At 45.2% G+C, this 19,956-nt stretch overlaps 1 protein-coding gene across 3 annotated transcripts in view; it reads right to left on the reverse strand.

Moving 5' to 3' along the window:
* Positions 1–2,089: 2,089 nt before the first annotated feature.
* The window catches only part of Sspn (sarcospan), a 93,422-nt gene continuing 75,555 nt past the window's right edge, over positions 2,090–19,956 (reverse strand). For all 3 annotated transcript variants that reach the window (XM_075982283.1, XM_075982282.1, XM_075982284.1), the window contains 2 exons: positions 8,853–8,939; positions 2,090–3,169 (listed from right to left, as the gene is read on the reverse strand). In XM_075982283.1, the coding sequence (XP_075838398.1) occupies positions 2,804–3,169; positions 8,853–8,909 (423 nt within the window). In that variant the 5' untranslated portion in view covers positions 8,910–8,939 and the 3' untranslated portion in view covers positions 2,090–2,803. The remainder of the gene's footprint in view (positions 3,170–8,852; positions 8,940–19,956) is intronic.

A 19,956-nucleotide genomic window follows, 5' to 3' on the forward strand; every position in this document is an offset into this window, starting at 1 on the left:
TTGCCCTTCCTGCAGCTTCAATATTTGCAAAACAATGTCAAAATACTGCAAATCCAGCCCAAAGCCATTTGTTATTCATGCAACGCAATTCTTACACGTACCAGTGCACTTTAGCTAAGGGATCCATTCATTTGCTTTGGCTCCTTCTATGCACTTACAATGTTCCCCCCTCTTTGGGGAGTTAAGAATAATTTGATCATATCATAGCAAAATCCCCATTCTATGCAGACCATGCCTACTCCTGACTGTGTAAGAAAAGGAGAAACCTGCAGGCTAAAATTATTCTACCCTTTAAAATGCCCCGTGAGTCATTTGTATAGAGCAACCTAACTGTGTGGGGATCTTAATTTTCTCATTAAAAGCAAACAAATGAACAAACAAACAAACAAAACCCCTGTTGAGTTTGCTGGTCGAAGCTGGGAAAGGTGTCCTGTGTGCCCCGTGCACAGACGCCGACATGACCACAGCCTCGCTTAGAAAGGACGGCCTGTGAGATCCCAGATTCCCAATCATTTTACTACTTCTATATCAAACTACCACAAGTCAATGTGAATACAGTTATTCTTTACATGTGCGTAGGTGCAACCGTGTATGTGATACATGTGGAGACCAGAGGTCAGCTGCCCACTTTGGTTTCTTTGTTTCTGTTTCTTGAGACAAACTCTTACCAGGGACCCAAAATTCAATCATTAAACAAAAGCTGGCTGGTCCAGGAATCCCAGTGACAAGCACATGTCACTAGGCTTGGCCTTTTTAGCTGGGTTCTAAGGACCAGGTTCTCACTGGGGTGGCGAGCACTTGGCAAACCAAGCTATCTCCCCAGTCAGAGTTGGTTGTTCTTAACAAAGATGGAAGGGTTTCCAGGTCAGTATCTGGAGGGTTAGTGCTGTGCTCATGTAACACTGGAATCAGACCTCTGGTGGAATTTTACTCACTCTCCCCTCTGATGGGCCTTCCTGACCTGAGCCAGGTGAGAAGGGCAGACTCAAAGCAAGTCAGACCATAAGGAGTGTTCCCGGAGTAAACTACAGAGACAGTCCTCCAGCTGACTAGCTTAACTCTTTCCTTTAGTTGGGTGTGTGTGTCACACAGGACTGACTCCATTGTCACCGCTATGGACTCTCCACCGACTCTCAAGGGCAAAGGAGGATGTATGTTCCCTTTAAGGCAAATGTTCTGACTAGCAAAGGATATGAACAAGAAGCTAGACAGCAAACTTGGCTGTACTATGGCCCAGAACTTAGAGACACGGACTAAGAGAGACATTCATGGTGGTTTTTACACCATGTGGGTTTCCCAGGTGAGCCCTTCCTCAATGCTTTTCTGAATTTATTAATGACAACAGCACAGCAAAGTCCATCCCAACAAAGTACCTGTGTCTTAAGTCTAACGAAACTAAATCGACCCTCTAACATGGACATATCACCAAATAATGACTTTGAGATATTTGTGTCTAGGTCCACTGTGAAAGTCAGCATTAGTAGGACTTCACAGGAAGGCCAAGCTTATGAGAGCAATCACCGGTGCTACCCAATCACCATCAAAGGTGCTTAGCTGCCAAGGGAGACACTTTCCAGCACATCACCACTGCGCTAATAGTGTGTTTCCTATGACAAACGCTCTTGCTTTTTTCTCCAAGAGCGTTGTAAATCACAAGTTCTTTTCTGCAGTGGTCGGCTTCCAGGAAAGTGCATCTTCAGACATCTTCCCTTGTGGCTATAATTTTTCTTAACACCAACAGCGCAGCCTAAGTACAGCCAGAGCTCATTAAACAGACTTCTGAGCCCAATTATAGTGAACAATTAGCTGGAAATTAGTCTTAATGATTTGTTTTAGATGACAGACTGGAGGCATAATATAATTATTTTTAAACTTTCTACGGCGTTAAGAATGAAATGGAGCCACCTTTCAATGAGGTGAAGTGGGCAATCATGGGGGCCGTAGACAGTCACGGAGCGAGGCTGCGGATGATGGTCATGGAGGCTGCGGCCCACTCACGAGGCAGAGCTAAGGCAGCCAGAGGCTGCCCCCCAGCCCGGGTGTTTATAATTTACTCAGCCTTCCTGTTCTACTTTTTTTTTTTTAAAAAAAAAAAAGCTATTTCAGTCCTTAAGGACATCTCTGCTGTGAAAAATAAAAGCATTCAGCACAGAGATTCGACTTCCCCCAGACCTTACCATTCTCGGAGACACCACGTGAATAATGGCAGGTGGTAGAAGGAACTAGAAGGATCTACAGCCTAGGAAGAGGCCTTGCACACCAGTTCACACCTCAAACTGGACGGACAGGAAAGGAGGCTACATGAGTCACGGATGAAAGAGTAAGGAGGAAGCCCCGAGCGCAGCACCAGATCCAGGTTGCTCGTCCTCCTCTGTCAATGCTTTGCCTTTCAGGGTTTGTCAAATCATTCTCAATCTTGTTTCTAATAAAAATCTTTTAAAAAAATTAGATTTTTTAAAAAAATTATGGGCATGTGTTTGTATGTGTATGGGGTACCCCATGCCCACAGAACTGGAGATACAGGGGGTGTGAACCACCCAACTTGGGTTCTGACACTGAACTTGAACTCGGGTCCTCTGCAGGAGGACGTGTGAGCCATCTCTCCACCCTGTCCTCACAAGAACATTTTAGAATGTACCAATAGAGATCTAAAAAAAGTTCTTTTGTTTTCTGGAAAAAAATCTAAAAAATATTCCCTTAGAGAATGAATAATTTGTTTTCAAAAGTTTGCCTTTAGAAAATTGCATTTTTTCACCTTGGCTAGTCAGGGTTCCGTTTCCGCCTCTACCCCTGAGCCAAGCTCTTAGGCCTTTTGTGGTTGAGCATCAGAAGCCATCAGGGAGCGCAGCCTAACACCCACATAAAAGACCTGGTACCTGTGTTTCCACATCACAAAGCAAGCCAGCAAGCACACAAGGCCACAGAGCGGGTTGAGGACCATCTGGAGGATTAAGAACAGTTTGAAAGTGCCCGTGATGCTGGTACAGTCTGCCACATCCCGGTACACAAAGGTCCTGCTGAGAGGCTCCGAGGAAGGCAGTTTGCACAGGCAAGAATCCAGAGAGCTCTCACAGGTAAACTGGGAAAGCAGGGAGCAGTGGTGGGCGGCGAATGCCACCGCCAGCGTGCAGACCACCAGGCCCAGGGCACTCAGCAGGAAGTAGAGCACCTGAAAGAGACAGAAAAAGCTTCCTGTTACAGAGAAGAGGGGTCCAACACAAAGCAGACTAGCCCACGCTTAGCCCACGCTGTTTGGCTGAGGTCTCTGAGGCAAGGGCCATTCTCTTCTCAAGCCATAATACCAAGACACAGCTATACTTTACGCTGATTAGTGAGATGACTGACTGATTTCTGCAGCAGGGTCTTGGGTACCCCAGGCTGACCCTGAACTTGCTCTATAGCTGTAGAGGACTGGCTTGACTGCCCAATCCTCCTGCCACCGTGGCCAGCTTCCGAGTTATTTACTGGGAAATCACGCTTATAGCATTTGTCATGCCGCTGTTGGCTTTTCCCGTGACCTGCAATGACCTCTTAGCTTGGCTGCAATGTTTATGTCTGGATTTAGCAGGTAACGTAAATGAATCCCAAACAAGCCCTCTCTCCCACATGATACACAGCACTTATTCTTTAAATTGAGAAAGGCCGGTCATGGGGCGGAAATGGGATTCAAAAGCAAAGGACAGGCTTCTGTACTATGAGTGCCGTGTTCGTCAAAACTATTGCACATTGATCAGCTAACGATAAAGGTTAAGGGAAAAGAGAATGCAATTGATGTAGCGGCTATCACACTACAGCCATGATGGTCAAGATCCCTAAGCGAATGGCCTCTGGGCAGAAACATGAATGCTGGAGACAGGAGGCAGGTGGCCTAGACATCAGCTCTGGGGTTGGGTGTGCTGGCTAAGTGCTAACTCTGCTCGGAAGGGATTGTATCTTCTTAAGCGTCTCTGATTCAGTTTACCTATATCTGGAACACTGTGACCAAAAGTCCTGGGTTCTCACTGACAGAGCCGCAATAAATTTTACTGTAACGGCACAAGAGATGCCCTTGTGACTGGGTTCACACACCAGACACAGCTCTCTCAGTGGCCTCCCTGCGTGGGGTCCAAACAAAGACCGGTTCCACAAACTTCGGGACTTGTGTCTACAGTTTGTAGGGCAAGATTTATACTTCCATAGAGAAAAAAGCTACCCCTTACTGGGAGCAATTCTGGTGTCTGACCAAGGCCAGCCCTAAAGCCTCCTCCCCTCAAGGGCTGGGATTTCAGACAGGTACCACCACGCCTGGCTAAAACATCGTGTATCTTAGAAACATAACAGGAACAATTTGTATTTGACATGATTATTTTTCCTTGGAGGGAAAGAATCAGATAAATGCAAAGTGGCATCATTATAAAATTTAGAAAGGGTTTATTTAATTTGTGATATTAAAAGGAGTGCTTTGTTGCTGTCCCCAGAACACTCGGTGACAATATTTTATGTAGACTTGGCATGTTTAGACATTAAAATATGGGTTGACTGTGTAAGGCCAACGGCATGGAATATTAAAAAATATCGTGGATTATTCTGAAATCTTTGGGCTTGGTGATCGAGTTTAGATTCCTGGCATGAGAGCCAGTTTATGCTGGTCACGTGTGACCGCGAGCAGGAGGAACCCCAGGTAAAAGTGGCCATTTCCCTCTGGGTAGCCATCTGCTTAGCAGAACAGCCCCAGATTGAATTGCGGCCACACGTTTCCGGTTTTGGCCACCAGCAGCTAGATCCTGTTTTGCTCCTCTCCCCACCGCACACCCTGCCATGTGCACATGTTCACAATCACACCCGGATGCACACACGTTCACAATCACACCCGGATGCACACACGTTCACAATCACACCCGGATGCACACACGTTCACAATCACACCCGGATGCACACACGTTCACAATCACACCCGGATGCGCACACGTCCTTAAACAGTAGGTATTTAGAACACTTACTACAGGGAAAGTCCATTTGTGACAATAAGACGTTTGTCTACTTTAAAGAAAACAGGGCTGGCAGGACAGCTTCGTGGGTAAGGGCTCCTGCCACCAAGTCTGACGACCTGAGTTCCATACCTGGGACCCACATGGTGGGAGGGTAAGCCAACGCCCCACAGAATGCACGCTGGCCTGTCCGCACACATCATAGCACACAGACACAGACAATAAATACATAAAATTCAGTTTAAAAATGTTTAAATGATACATTTTGGCTCAGATACTTAGTTGCCAAAGACCATTTAACAAGGAGACAACGTGGAGGACATGAACCAGCAGCTAGGCCAGGCTGGGCCAGTCACCTAGTTAAGGTTTCACTCCCGAACGCTACCATGGGACTCATCTGCTGGACATTTTAACCCGTATCTCTTCGCCTGCAAATGTGGAGTGCTGCTTCTAACCTGACTTCCTGTTATCACTATGAGGACCAAGAGTCGACCTCTCCAAAGGGCACAGGAGTTAAACCAGCGGAGAAGGAGGCTGCCATTTCCAGGAATCCCCAGGACTGGCTCTACTATCTGCCTTGCTTTCTGTTGGGTGGGCGGAACAATGCGGATTGGCTTGCAGAAGGGATAAACATTGACACAAACACAGAGGTTGCTGAATTGTAATCTAGCTCCTTAATACACAGAACCCAGCAGCTCAGGGACAGGGGCCGAGAAGTGCCAAATCCCTCAGCAAAGTGACCTGGGCACCCATCGGGAGTCAGGAGAGCTTCTTGTCTCTTGGGTCTCAGCTGGACACTCAGGCCTGCTGGTGACATCGGCAAGGCCCCTTCCTCACAGCAACAGGCTCCTGCCTTGAAATCCACAGTTTAAAACCAGGCGCCTTGTTTTGCCCACACAATGGGAATAAGATCAATGAAGGCAGGTGTGTGGAGTGACCTTGGGATGTGGCAGCAGACTGTGTGGGTGTCCCTGCAGAACATCCCTGGAGGCCAGCTCTGTGCTTATGTAATCCCCAGGCTTGCTCCTGCCTTGCTGTAATTGGAACCTGCTGAGGCTGTCCCAGTTGGTGGCATGGGGTTGGGGGTGTCTGCTTGGATTTAATGATCTCCCCTCTGCCCAAGCAAAGGCAGGAGAGCACCCAGAGGTCAGGTGGGAGGGTCCACACCCAGTGACCTTCCAGGTCCAGAGGCAGAGTCCAAGGAAAAAGAGGAAACATGCTGGTGTTCTCCTGGTCTAAGAGTAGGGGAGTGTGCACATGCATGTATGTGTTTGTGCATGTGTGTGTGCATGTGGATGTGTGTGTCTGAGTTTTTATCTGTTTGTGTACATGTGAGTGTGTGTCAGAGTGTGTTTGTATGTGTGACTGTGTGTTTGTGAGTGTGTGTTTGGTATGGGAAGTCCTTCTGTCTTTTATTAGTAAATGAATAAAGGAACTGGTTTGAGCCTATGGCAAAGACGAACAGAAGTAGGTGGGGAAAACTAAACTGAATTCTGGGAGAAAGAGGGCGGAGTCAAGGAGAAGCCATGAAGCCACTGGGGAGGGGTGACAGACGTGCTGAATCTTGCCGGTAAGCCGCAGCCACGTGGAAATGCACAGATTAAGAGAAATGGATTAATTTAAGATATAACAGTTAGCCAGAAATACTCTTAAGCTATTGGCCAAACAGTATTGCAAATAACATAATTTCTGTGTGGTTATTTCGGATCTAAGTGACCAGGAACAAATGAACAGGCTCCAACAACATGTGTTTATGTGTCTGAGTGTGTACATGAGTGTGTGTTTGTATGTGTATGTGAGTATGGTTGTGTTTGTATGTGTGTGAGCAGTGTGCATGTGTATGTGTGGGTATGTGTATGTGTTTGTGTGGGTATGTGAGTGTGGTTTTATGTGTATGAGTATGTGTTTGTATATGTGTGTGTGTGAGCAGTGTGCATGTGTATGTGTTTGTGTGGGTATGTGTGTGTGTTTGTGTGGATATGTGAATGTGGTTTTATGTGTATGAGTATGTGTTTGTATGTATGTGTGTGTGAACAGTGTGCATGTGTGAGTTTGTACCAGAAGACTCCATCACCGTAGCATGATGGTCTGGCCTGTCTACCAGGGCGCCCAATAAGAGAAAATAAACTAAAAGCTTGGCTCAGAGATAGAGGGTGAAAATGCAGCCATGCACTGACAAGCGCCTCCTGAAGGCCCATTTCACTCCCCTAAGACAACATGGGAAACATGGGGACATCAACTGTGTCCTGATGGGGCCTGGGCAAAGCTGTTTTAGGACTGAAGATGCCACAGAGAGAATCTTAGATTGCTGTGGCAGCAGTCTGGCTGAAGGTCCCCTTCCGGGAGGAGGAAGGGCCTCCTGTCTGTGTGTCTGTCCTGGCGAGAAAGGAGAGAACTAATGAGGTCTTCCCGTGGGGTCTGCAGCCTGCCTGACACTGCCAGTCACTCTCTTTCTTTTCTCCCTTCCCCCTACCCCTCCCCCATCTTTTTTAAGGTACAGTTGTTGAGATGCCTGGTAGGGGGACTCACTGAAAGTGAGGCTTCACCCCTGCTTTTTCAGGAATCACGAAGGGAGTGAAGAAGTCAAGGTGCTTTCTTCTTACCACCTTGCCTTGCTGTCTGGCCAGCCTCAGCACAAAAGAGCCGGAACTGGTGTCTGCTCTCTCTTGACTTCTTAAAAAAAAAAATCCTTCTATCAAAAAAGTTCATTCCAGGGCTGAAGAGAGGGTTCAGGGTTTGAGAATGCTGCCGCTCTTCCAGAGGACCCAGGTTCAGTACCCAGCACCCACATGATGAGGCACATCCATCCTCCAAATGAGCACGTCGCTTTATACACCACCATCTTTGAGTATCTTACATTTTCCCTCTCCTCCTCCTCCTCCTTTTGAGACAGGATTCCGTGTAGCTCAGCTGGTCTCCAACACCATATACGGCTGAGGCCGGCCTTGTGCTTCTGATCCCCATCCCCATTTCTACTTCATGAATGGAGAGATTACAGTCCTGTGCTACCAGGCTTCATTTATTCAGTGCTGGGAGTCAAATCTAGGGCTTTGCCCACATGAGGCAAGCGCCGTACCAACCAAGCTACATCCACTAACACATCCTATCTTGTATCTTTGTGGCTTTTAAATGACATTGTTGACTTACTCTTGGGTTTCATGCTTCCCGACTGTAGCGAAGAACACGCCCAGGAGAAAAGTCAATGGCAGAGGGACAAGAGAAACATACAGAGCCGTCTCCATCCTTGGCGATGCCACTGAAACCCACCAGCCAGGCTGCTCAGGTTGCTCTACGCTCCTCCCCTCTGACGGAAGTGTTTGAGTATAATCTGCTGTGTACTTAAAGAGACTGCAACCGCATACACTTTCCACTACAGGCAAAAAGTTCACAGCAACGAGAGACAGACAATTGCCAAGCCATCAAACCATGCACAGCCGCGCAGTTTCCCACAGACTCTTGGCAGGACCCACTGACTTCACCCAATGCCCTTTCTGTCTCAGTGATCCCATCGGCAAGAGGAAATACACTCAGATTGCTTTATTATTGAAATATTCCATCCAAATAACCCCAAGATATGGAAGTGGGCACCCAGAGAGACCTTTCCCTGCCCAAGGTTTTCCTTGAGCTGGTGACTGTTCAATACTCCTTTTAGGAGCATTGGAGTTCCCACTTCACGTGTTCTGGGAACCACCTAACTCATGGAAATTAGGTAAAAGGACTGGCATTACCTCTGTGTCTGGACCAACATCCTCCTAAAACACATTTGGGCTGCCTGAAAGCGAAGTTTCTAGACTCATCAGACATGTAACACTGAGAAGCACTCTTTCATTTTGACTCAAGTTTCTTCCTATGTAATGATTCTGAAAAAAAGGAGAAACAACTTACTTTCATAGAAAACTGGACACATGTCCTCTCATCAACTTGGTATGAGACACAGAGCATGAACAGTCCAAGGTAGGCCACCACGCAGACCTGCGGCAGGGAACACAGTACACGGAACGTTATTGGAGCATGCACGTCAGGACTCCAGCAACTCTGAGCTCAGGGTACCTCCCCCAGGATCATCCACACTGCCGAGCCCTTCACTTCGTTTTATTTATTATGTGCTACAGGTTTTCACTAACACAATTTAAAGATGGAGTTTTACTATTTTGAATTCAGTACGTGTTTGCGTACTGTGTGGATAAGTGTACATGAATGCAGTGTCCTCAGAGGCCAGAAGAGGGCGTCAGATTCCTTGGAGCTGGCACTGTAGGCAGTTGTAAGTTATCTAACATGGGTGCTGGGGACCAAACTAGGGCAGGTCCTCTGCCTGAGCTGTCTGCAATTTTTTGTTTGTTTGTTTGTTTTTGTTTTCCAAAAGGGTTTCTCTGTGTAACAGCCCTAGCTTCCTGGAACTAGCTCTTGTAGACCAAGCTGGCCTTGAGCTCACAGAGATCCGTTTGTCTCTGACTTCCCAGTGCTGGGATTTAAGGCGTGTGCCACCACCACCCAACTTCATACACTTTTAAACGTGGAACCATCTATCTAGCCCAGCGGAATATGGTTTTAAAATAGCAAAGACATTATTTCAATTTATCCAGTATTTATTAAGTTCCTCTGTATTTGGTACTTTAGAAGACAGTTCAGAAATTGAAGAAGACACCAGAAAATGGAAAAATCTCCCATGCTCTTGGGTCGGTAGAATTAACATAGTAAAAATGGCAATCTTATCAAAAGCAATTTATACATTCAATGCAATGCCTATCAAAATCGCAGCAAATTCCTTACAGACTTTGAAAGAACAATATTTAACTTCATATGGATAAACAACAATAACAACAACAAAAAAAACCCAGGAAAGAACTTCTGGAGGCATCACAACCCCTGACTTCAAACTCTACTACAGAGCTACAGTGCTGAAAATGGCCTGGTAGGGGCATAAAAACAGACAAGAGGACCAATGGAATCAAATTTAAGACTCGGATATAAATCCACACACCTATGAACACCTGATGTTTTACAAAGAAGCCAAAAATATAAAATAGAAACAAAGCATATTCAACAAACGGTGCTGGCACAACTGGATATAAACATAGAGAAGAATGCAAATAAACACATATCTGTTGCCATGCATAAAACTTAAGTCCAAATGGATCAAAGACCTCAACATAAAATTAACCACATTGAACCTCATAGAAGAGAAAGCCGGCACAGGAAACCAGTTCCTAGATATAACCCCAGTAGCACAGACACTGGGAGAAACAATAAATGGGACCTCCTGAAACTGAGAAGCTTCCGTAAAACAAAGGACACGGTCAACAAGACAAACGACAGCCTACAGAATGGAAAAAGATCTTCACTAACCCCACATCAGACAGAGGTTAGATCTCCAAAATATACAAAGAACTCAAAAAACTTGACATCATCAAAAGAACAAATAATACAATAAAAAATGGGGTACAGACCTAAACAGAGAACTCTCAACAGAGGAATCTAAAATTACCGAAAGACACTTAAGGAAATGTTCAACATCCTTAGCCATCAGAGAAATGCAGATCAAAATAGCTCTGAGATTCCATCTTACACCTGAAAGAATGGCCAGGACCAAAAACAATGATGACATCTTATGCTGCAGAGGATGCGGGGTAAGGGAAACACTCCTGCATTGCTGGTGGGAGTGTACAGCCCCTTTGGATTTCAGTATGAAATTTTCTCAGAAAATCAGGAAACAACCTTCCTCAAGACGGCTCAGAGGTTAAGAGCACTGGCTGCTCTTCCTAGAGCTCCTGAGTTCAATTCCCAGCAACCACATGGTAGCTCACAACCATCTGTAATAAGATCCAGTGCCCTCTTCTGGAATGCAGGCAGAAGAGTGTGTATATAACAGATAAATAAATAAATAAATAAATCTTAAAAAAAAAAGACCCAGAAATACCACACTCAATCATACCACAAAGACAAGTGCTCAACTATGTTTATAGCAGTACTATTTGTCATAGCCAGAACCTGGAAACAAGCTAGATGGCCCTCAACTGAAGAATGGATAAGGAAAATGTGGTACATTTACACAATGGAGTACCACACAGCAGAAAACAATAATGACTTCTTGAAATTTGCAGGCAAATGGATAAATCTAGGAAGAAAAAAACATATTGAGTGAGGTAATTCAGACCCAGAAAGACAAATATAATATGTCCTCACTCAGAAGTGGCTTTTGGACATTAAAAAAAAGCAGCCTACAGGCCACAACCACAAAGAAACTAGACAACACAGAAGACCCTAAGAGAGACATAAATGGATCTACGCAGAAAGGTGAAAAAGACAATTTACTCCTGAGTAAACTGGGAGCATGGGGTTTATAGGAGAGAGGGTAAAGGGGGAGAGGGGAAGAACGGAGGGGAGTGGAGAGGAGAAAAATGTATAGCTCAATAAAAAAGAAAGATAACCTATAAAAAAAGAAAAAATACCTCTAGGATCTCAGCTCAAAAAAAATAGCTCAGAACATTTACAATGATAAATTGAATTTAATCTGATTAGTGTAGATCCAGTAGAGTCTGAAATAAACTAACTCTCTCTCTCTCTCTCTCTCTCTGTCTCTCTCTCTGTCTCTCTCTCTCTCTCTCTCTCTCTCACACACACACACACACACACACACACTCTAAGGAAGAACATTTTTTGTTCCATGCCATTCAGAAAATTATAAAAGTTTAAAGAAATCTAATAGGAAAATATAGAAGGCTTCCCTTAAAATTTGGGCTTGAAAAGGTCTAATAACAGTGACAGCCACAGCAGCCTGTCTAAGGGCCTTCTGTGTCTTTCTTCATGTCATCATCACAGAACCCTGTCAAGTGGGTACTGGGGAGATGAGGGGAATCCAGGAACCACACTGCAGGCAGCCTGGTTGAAGGCAGATTCAGGAGCCACAGCCCAGCAATGGGACAGAGCAGAGCATCCTACCATAACAGACAGAGACCCACAGCATAACTGTAACAAAATGTAGCGTGGAAAAGGCAGGGTAGAGATACAGGACAGAGGGTGATGAGGAGGTGGCTGGGGTCTCCAGCAGGGAAGGGGCGTGGCTTCAGACACATTTCAGGAAGATGGGCAGAGATGTTTGCTGATGCGATGAAGATCCTGAGACACTCTTTCAGCAATCTGAGCAAGATTAGTCATTAGTTGGGTGTGGTGGCCCCCTGCCTGTCATCTCAGCACTCTGGAGGTGAGGCAGGAGGACCACTGTAAGCTCCAGGTGCTATTCTAGAGAGGCACACCATTGGAACCGTAAGCATGCCGGACTGAGGAGATGTGAACCGAAAACAAAGTAAGATGAGTGGAGGCGGTTCTGCAGCACAGGACACGCAGGTGCTGGCGGGGGAGATGAGAGGCTGTGCAGGTCATGCTTCTAAGTCGGGAGCAAGTCCTTTTGAGCACTTTTTAAATTTATTATTATTATTTTACTTTTTTATTTGTCAAGACAGGGTTTCTCTGTATAGTTTTAGAGCCAGTCCTGAAACTCACTCTGTAGACCAGACTAGTCTCAAACTCACAGAGGTTCTCCTGCCTCTGCTTCCTGAGTGCCGGGATTAAAGGCATGTGCCTCTACCACCTGGCAAAATTTATTGTTTTATCAGCATGTAAAGAATATACAACAACAGATCTTATCATGACATTTTCATACACACATATAATAAGTCTTAATCACATTCATCTGTTGGCTGAGGTTTCTGTCCCGATTGGTTCCTGCAGTTGTAAAGTCCCAAAGAAACACATAGAGGTCTACATTAATCATAAAATGGTTGGCCTAGTAGCTCAGGCTTCTTATTAACTCTTATAACTTATATTAGCCCATTATTCTTGTCTGTATTAGCCACGTGGCTTAGTACCTTTTTTCTGTGAGGCAGTCACAGCTTGATTGCTCTGCGTCTGGGTGACGACTGCAGACTGAAACTTCCCTCTTCCCAGAATTCTCGCTGCCCCATCTCTACTTCTTGCCTGTTTTCCCCACCTATACTTCCAGCCTGGCTACTGGCCAATGAGCGTTTATTGAAAATACAAGTGACATTTTCCCACAGCATTCATCCACTCCCCTCACCGCCCCTCCCATCCCAATGACCCCCTTTCTCTTTGCAACCACCCCCTACTTCATTTTCATGTATTTAAATACGTTTTTAAGCGTTCCAATCCAGCGCAAGTTTGACAAGGTTGCAGGGGTTCACTACCTACCCTCACATGGAGAGTCTGCAGAACTGAACCAAAGGAACCTTGTTTGGTTTTGTTTTCAACAGCAGCAAGCCAGGCAGAATGTTCCCAACTCGCTTCTGTCACATCCTGAAGTACTTGCCTGGGCTTTCACCTCAGTTTCTGCCAACAGGATTGAGATTTCTCCCACATAATTGTCTTGGTCCGTGGAGGATGCTGGACTGAAATCGCAATTGCCAAGCTCTCCCTCTCATTACGAGACACGTACCTTCTAAAGAGGAAGACAGACTGGCCAGCATCTTAAACACCATCACAGACCCTCCACATCAAAGAGCCCCTCCTGTGTCACCTTCACTAGGCCTGAGCTCCAGCAAGATGCTGCCTAGCATGGTCATGCCTGACCACATCAACAGCACGCCACCTGTCCGTCCACTGACGTCAGGGCTACATGCTCTATACTCGACTCTGGGAACTGAGAGACCAAAACCAGTCTCACTCCAGACTGACCCAGCCTGGTAGAGTCAAGTTGCAATACAATGGTGGTATGAACATCATGTTAGCTGTGGGAATGTACAGATGGTGTAACTGACCTCGTGGAGGCTGGGGGAAGCTCCCTGGAGGAAGATGGATGCTGGTATGTTTGTCATGTACCTATACGAGGCAGTTAAAATTGTAGAAAATACTGGCCCAACTAGAGAATCTAGTGAAAATAGAAAGCCGTCCAAGTTACCCACTTTGTGCAAAAAGTACCTCAAATATACTTCTTTTAACGTTGGTACATTGTGTCATATTGTTATAGTGCTTGAGCAAACTCAACGTATGCTAATAAGTTAGCTTGTATAAGCTGAGAGTGAGGTTTTCTTACCCACAGCCTTGCATGGACTAACAATTTTTTCCCTCTTATTGGTAGTGTGCACAAGGATGTTCTAGAAATATTTTTTTATTGAATATTTCAAGCTAAAGGCTTGATGGCATTAGGGAAAGAACTAGAGTTCTCATGCCAGACTGAAGGGCCCACTTCCTGAGCTGGCAGGATGTGGACATGCTCAGAAGACAGGGTGTTCTGGTTTCCAGACAGGGAAGGGGAAGGCATGCTAATGCAAGATCTGCTGGAATCTGGGCCAAAGTTCCCATTTCATACGGTGAAAGGAGGCCCAAGAGTCACGAAGTCAATGGACCACTCATGGAAGAGGAGCAGCTGCATCTCACTGGATTTTTCTGAAGGGACTGTCTATAGATGTCACCTACATCATGTGAGGGAAGGTAGACTATTTGGAGTCATTTTCAACAAATAAATGTATAGTAGTCTCAGTGTGATGTTTGTTGTCTTACTCTAGAGACTTGTTAACAAATAATGTGCCAGGAAAGTAGATACTAAGAAATAGCAAAAGAACTCTTAAAGGCTGCTTATTGGATGGCGATTTCAGGACTGCAGGGAATGTGTAAGCATGGCTGGGGATTTTTGTTTTCCTTACTCGATTCTCATTGCTGCTTCCTCATTAGAGGAAGCCAAGGAGCCTGGTTCAGAATCACCTAAAAAACTTGATCCAACCCATCTTCACAATTTCTGAGTCGACAGGTCTAGGGTTGAGACCCAGAATCCGAATTCCTAACAAATTCTAATCCTGCTGCTGCTGGTCCTGGGCCACACACCCTGAGATGTAGCAGGAGGTTGATGGGTGGTTCCCGGCTGCCCGGCTAGCTTAGACACAAAATAATCACAGAAACTGTATTAATTAAATCACTGCTTGGCCCATTATCTCTAGCTTCTTATTGGCTAACCTCTTACATATTAATTTAACCCATTTCTATTCATCTGTGCATTGCCACATGACAGTGGTTTACTGGCTAAAGTGCCCAGAGTCTGTCTCTGGCGGCTCCATGGCTTCTCTCTGACTCTGCCTCCTTTCTCCCAGCATTCCGTTTATAGTTTTCTCCACCTAGCTCTGTTCTACCCTATCAGGCCAAGCCAGTTTCTTTATTCATTAGCCAATAAAAGCAACACATAGACAAAAGGACCTCCCACACCACTGAGACACACAGGTCCAGGTGTAAACACAATCCCTTAAGTGTCTGTGTGGGGTCTATCAAGACAACAGAACACTGTAGAGATTGATTTACAAATGGTGAAAACAGTATGTATTATCATTGGCCACTTATATTGTGTTCAGCGCCATGTATAATGTAGCAGGCTTTCTTGGATCATCAGCCCCCCAAACCATGATGTGGAGACTTAATATTAATTATGAATGTGTGGCCTTATCTTATGCTTGTCCCCCTGGCTCTTATAACTCATATCAATTGGTTTCTCTTCGTCTACATTTTACCTCAGAGATTTTAACCTTTCTTTCATTCTGTATGTCCTTAGTAACTGGCTGGTGACTGCCTGGCTGGCTGCCCCTGGCTGGCTTCCTCTTCTTTCCCCATCGTTCTCTCTTCTTTTCTTTTGAGTCTAAATTTCTCCTCCTACTCATCCTCTCTGCCTGCCAACCCCCACCATCCTGCCTCCACCTTGCTATTGGTCATTTAGCTTTTTACTAGGAAGGCTCAGGGAGTCTCTGAACTATCAGCACGTGTTACGTTACACGTCCTTCTGATACACTGGACAGTTATCACCCATATCAGATCAAAGCAAAGTGATCTTTTCCAAAACCGGACCACATCTTCAGGGGTGTGGTGGTCATTGTTCCACGAGGGCTTGGAGAAGTTTGCCACTTTCAGTCACTTCCATGGAGTAGACTCTACCATGGTAGACTTCACAATACACAGAGACCGATGAGATGCCAGGCTCCCCTTCCACACTCCCTTCCCACCGCATCTGCCTCTGCTCTGATGGGAGCAGCTGCTCACCCAGTGAGGTTGGCTTATATTAAACTTTACTAACTGCTTAGAATCCCTGAAAGAAGCACAGACTCAGTACAAAGGGGCACAGGAGAGCACCAAAGACAAATCCCACTACACTCTAGTCCATCTTTATCTGTGAGAGATATATTCTGAGGACCCATCAGATGCTTGAGATAGCAGGTAGTATCTATCTATCTATCTATCTATCTATCTATCTATCTATCTATCTATCATCTATCTATCTATCTATCTATCTATCTATCTATCATCTGTCTATCCATATCTATTCATTCACCCATTTATGTATCTTTCTTTCTATATTTATATCTATCATATATCTATCATCTATCTATCTACCCATCTATCTATCTATACATCCATTCATCCACCCACTTACCTCTATCTATCCATCTACCTATCTATCTATCTATCTATCTATCTATCTATCTATCTATCTATCTACTTATCTATCACAAATATATCATGATATATTTGTCAAAGTATGGCATCAGATTAATCACAAAATACAACACATAACAATGTACAATAATAAAGTTATCAGCATCAATACTCAGTATGCCAAGAGCATTAGTAAATAAAATAGAATTAGTTGAATATATACACTTACTAGAAAGACAGTTGATTTGGTAGTCTGTATATCTGCTAAATGGGTAATAGGAAGGTAGTGTATGTAACATGGAAACAATGAACAAAGGAATAATTCACATCCCCTTGTGAAATAAGCAGCCAATACTATGTTCCCTCCCAATTATTGTCAAATCTTTATCCGCTTCATAATGCTATAGTCATCGAAACAGTTATATCTCTTTTTGCCATGTACCATTTGTTAGAGATGAAGCTTTTGGAGTTAACCAGACAGAGTTTAAGCACAGTGAGATTGTGAAGGACATCCTCTGCATTTGTTATCACATCATGTAGGGATAAGTCCCGCCCCTTAGGGGGCGTGTTCGCCTCAGGCTAATGTTTACCTATAAATCTGGCCAGTGTGTCCCCAGCTGTTGCTTCTGCTTTCCTGGTCTCCGGGGGAACAGTGGTTCTTTAAGTTTATTTTTCCATTAAAGCTGTATATATATTTTACAATCTATCTGCATTCGTTTACGCCGTTACATTTTGGTGCCCAGATGTGTGGACAACTGAATCCACTGAAAACCTGAGAAAGCTTGGGAAAGAGTAAAGAATGTTTTCTTGGTAGCAACAATTTCTCGGGTCTACTCTGCTTGCTACAACATCACTTTTCATTGTGGGTTTAGGCAAATGCAAAATAATAAGACACAGAAATGCATTCTTCACGATCAGATTATACACCAAAAGAGAAGAAAGAAAGAAAGAAAGAAAGAAAGAAAGAAAGAAAGAAAGAAAGAAAAACATTTGAAATCACAAAACACTAGGTCACAGTTCCTTTAACAAATGAAAACTAGCTGCTTGGCTCAGCTGAAAGCCAAGCATGAAACTGTTCTTGCTACTAGAGCAGCGTGGTGGGAACACGGGTTTCACAGCTTGAATTCTGACTCCACCCCTTTACTCATGGAATATCTTAGACATAAGTCTTTTGCCCTCTGATCCACCATCTGAGACAGAATCTCACGAAATCCAGGCTGGCTTGGAAGTTGCTATGTAGCTGGGGGTAGCCTTGAACTTGGACCTTCCTCTCTTTACCTCCTGAGTACTGGGGTTGCAGGCATGCATCACCATGCCTGGCTTTAACTGATTCTCTGAGTTCTCTGTTCCCCCATCTGCAAAAAGAAGCAATGACGCCATAGTTATTGTGCCCGTCAGAGACCAAACTGAAAGTCTATTAAAAGGTCCCGAATGTACTGTCAACTTAGCCGGGCTCACAGCTGAGACTGCTGATTCCACACGCCCTGTCTTCTAAACTACGCCGTTAAACACGACCTTAAACTCCCACCCTTCCCGACTCCACTTCCTAGGTGGTGGGCTCACAAGTGTGTGCCACATCTGGCTTCTACTTCACACTCACAGGTGTCCTCGGAAGCCACTGCTACCAGTTCTGTTTTATAGGCGAGGAATGGAAAACTTAATGAGATTAAGTCAACAAAGGCTTGATGGTAGGCGTCACAGAATAGAACACCAGAGTTAACCATGGACTCGTCTGAGCGCACTGTCTCCTCGCCACCGCAGGCCACGGTGTCTCCCTGGAGGAATCCTGGCAGCAAGTGGCAGAGATGTGTGGAGCCTGCCAGCTCCCGCTCCTCCCCTGAATGGCTGAGTCATGGGTGACACACTAGGGGTTCCTCTCAGCCAGGGAGTCTCGCTTATTTCGTACTCGGTAGAGAAAGTCATACTGGCTAATTTATAGATTGTCTCAAAGACTTTTAAGTAGCGTGCCTGGAGCAGCCGCAGGTACCGTTTTATTTTCCGTCTCGCACGAGCTCAGTCTTTGCCAGTCACTTACTCTGACGTCTGAGCTGGAAATGAATAATGCACATCAATGAAAGCACCCCTCTGTATCTTAGATGTACCATCGCACTCCTAACACACCGCGGAGTGACACCCAAACCCCTGCCTCGACGGCCTTGAGTGGAGGGACGTCCTCCGACACCAATAAGAGGGCTTAACACAGCAATGACTGGGGCTGCAGACAGCACCTCAACACTCCTCTCCAGCAGGACAAAGTGACACAAAACAGCAATTCACTCTTAAGTGACAGTTTTGCCTGAGACACAAGGGTGGGTAATTCTCAACAATTCCAGTATGCAAGCTTGCACAGGCACACTCGAGCGCATGCATGCGTGTACATGCACGCACACGTACACGCACGCACACACACACACCAGTGAATTTGCACAGATCCACTGGACATTACCCAAGACCTCACAGCAACATATGTGACACGCATGGACCAAGGGAACAGAAAAAAGGAAACGCAACAACTGTCCACGGTTTCATAGTAAGGTGGTCCGTACAGCTTAAGACCTGGTAGCTCCTCCATGTCTAGGGCCTCAGAGATGTCTGCTCCCTGCACTGCTGAAGGAGTTAACATGACGACATATGGAAAGGCCTTGGTGTAACACCCAGTAAGGCAGCTGATAAACACCACCCAGAGGGTAAAAGAATCCATTCATGCAGTGGCCTGGCCTGCTCCTGCAAGGGCCACCATCAGGCAGCTCTCCAGTGACGCTGACGTGAACAGTTAGCAAATACCTGGGTGACAGAGACCTTGTCTTTCTGCTTCATTCCGCTTCTGCTATAGGCCAATTTGTTACCAAATGCCCAGAGAGGCCACTCTCAGTGACCACTGTGCGCTGTGTATGTTTCTGATTAACCCACCCTATTATAATTTTATAGAGGCGAGCATTTAGAAATGCTGGAAGAAAATGTTCATAGAAAAAAAATAATTTCTGGCCATAACAGATTCAAAATTAGTATTTAAAAAAAAAACACAACAGTTCCAGCCAAACTAAGTGCGCAAGCCGTTATCAGAGAATAGAAGTGACGGGGAACAAACACAAAGACTGAGCTCCAGGGCTCAGGGGTGAACAGGCAGGAAGAGACAGGGAGCACCGGTGCAGGCATCAGACTTGGGGCTTTAACTATAATCTTTTTTAAAAACAAAACAAACAAAACAACCTTGATTTCATAAGTCAGATTCAGAGTAGTGGCTTCTTTTCTACTATACACAAAGCTGTAGAGAAAATGAGTTACACACCCAGGAACTACTGCCACGGGGCACCTCATTGACTTGTGACCTTGCAGGAGGGTGGTCAGAAGCTGTCGTCCTAGAGACTGCTCATTTCACTGCTTCCTTTTACTTACGTCTTAACAGTTTCCACAGGGGCAGAACTTGTCAGCGGAAAGGTTAGCGGGGAGAATCGCTCTGCCTGCCCCTGGAGATGCGGTCTGAGTTTTGGCCTATGAGGCTTTGTATCGTCATATCTTCCAGGGAAGGTGGGGAACTCTTTGATATTTAATTTGTAAGAAAGAC

Source organism: Microtus pennsylvanicus, chromosome 8 (assembly GCF_037038515.1).
Source record: "Microtus pennsylvanicus isolate mMicPen1 chromosome 8, mMicPen1.hap1, whole genome shotgun sequence".
NCBI lineage: Eukaryota > Metazoa > Chordata > Mammalia > Rodentia > Cricetidae > Microtus > Microtus pennsylvanicus.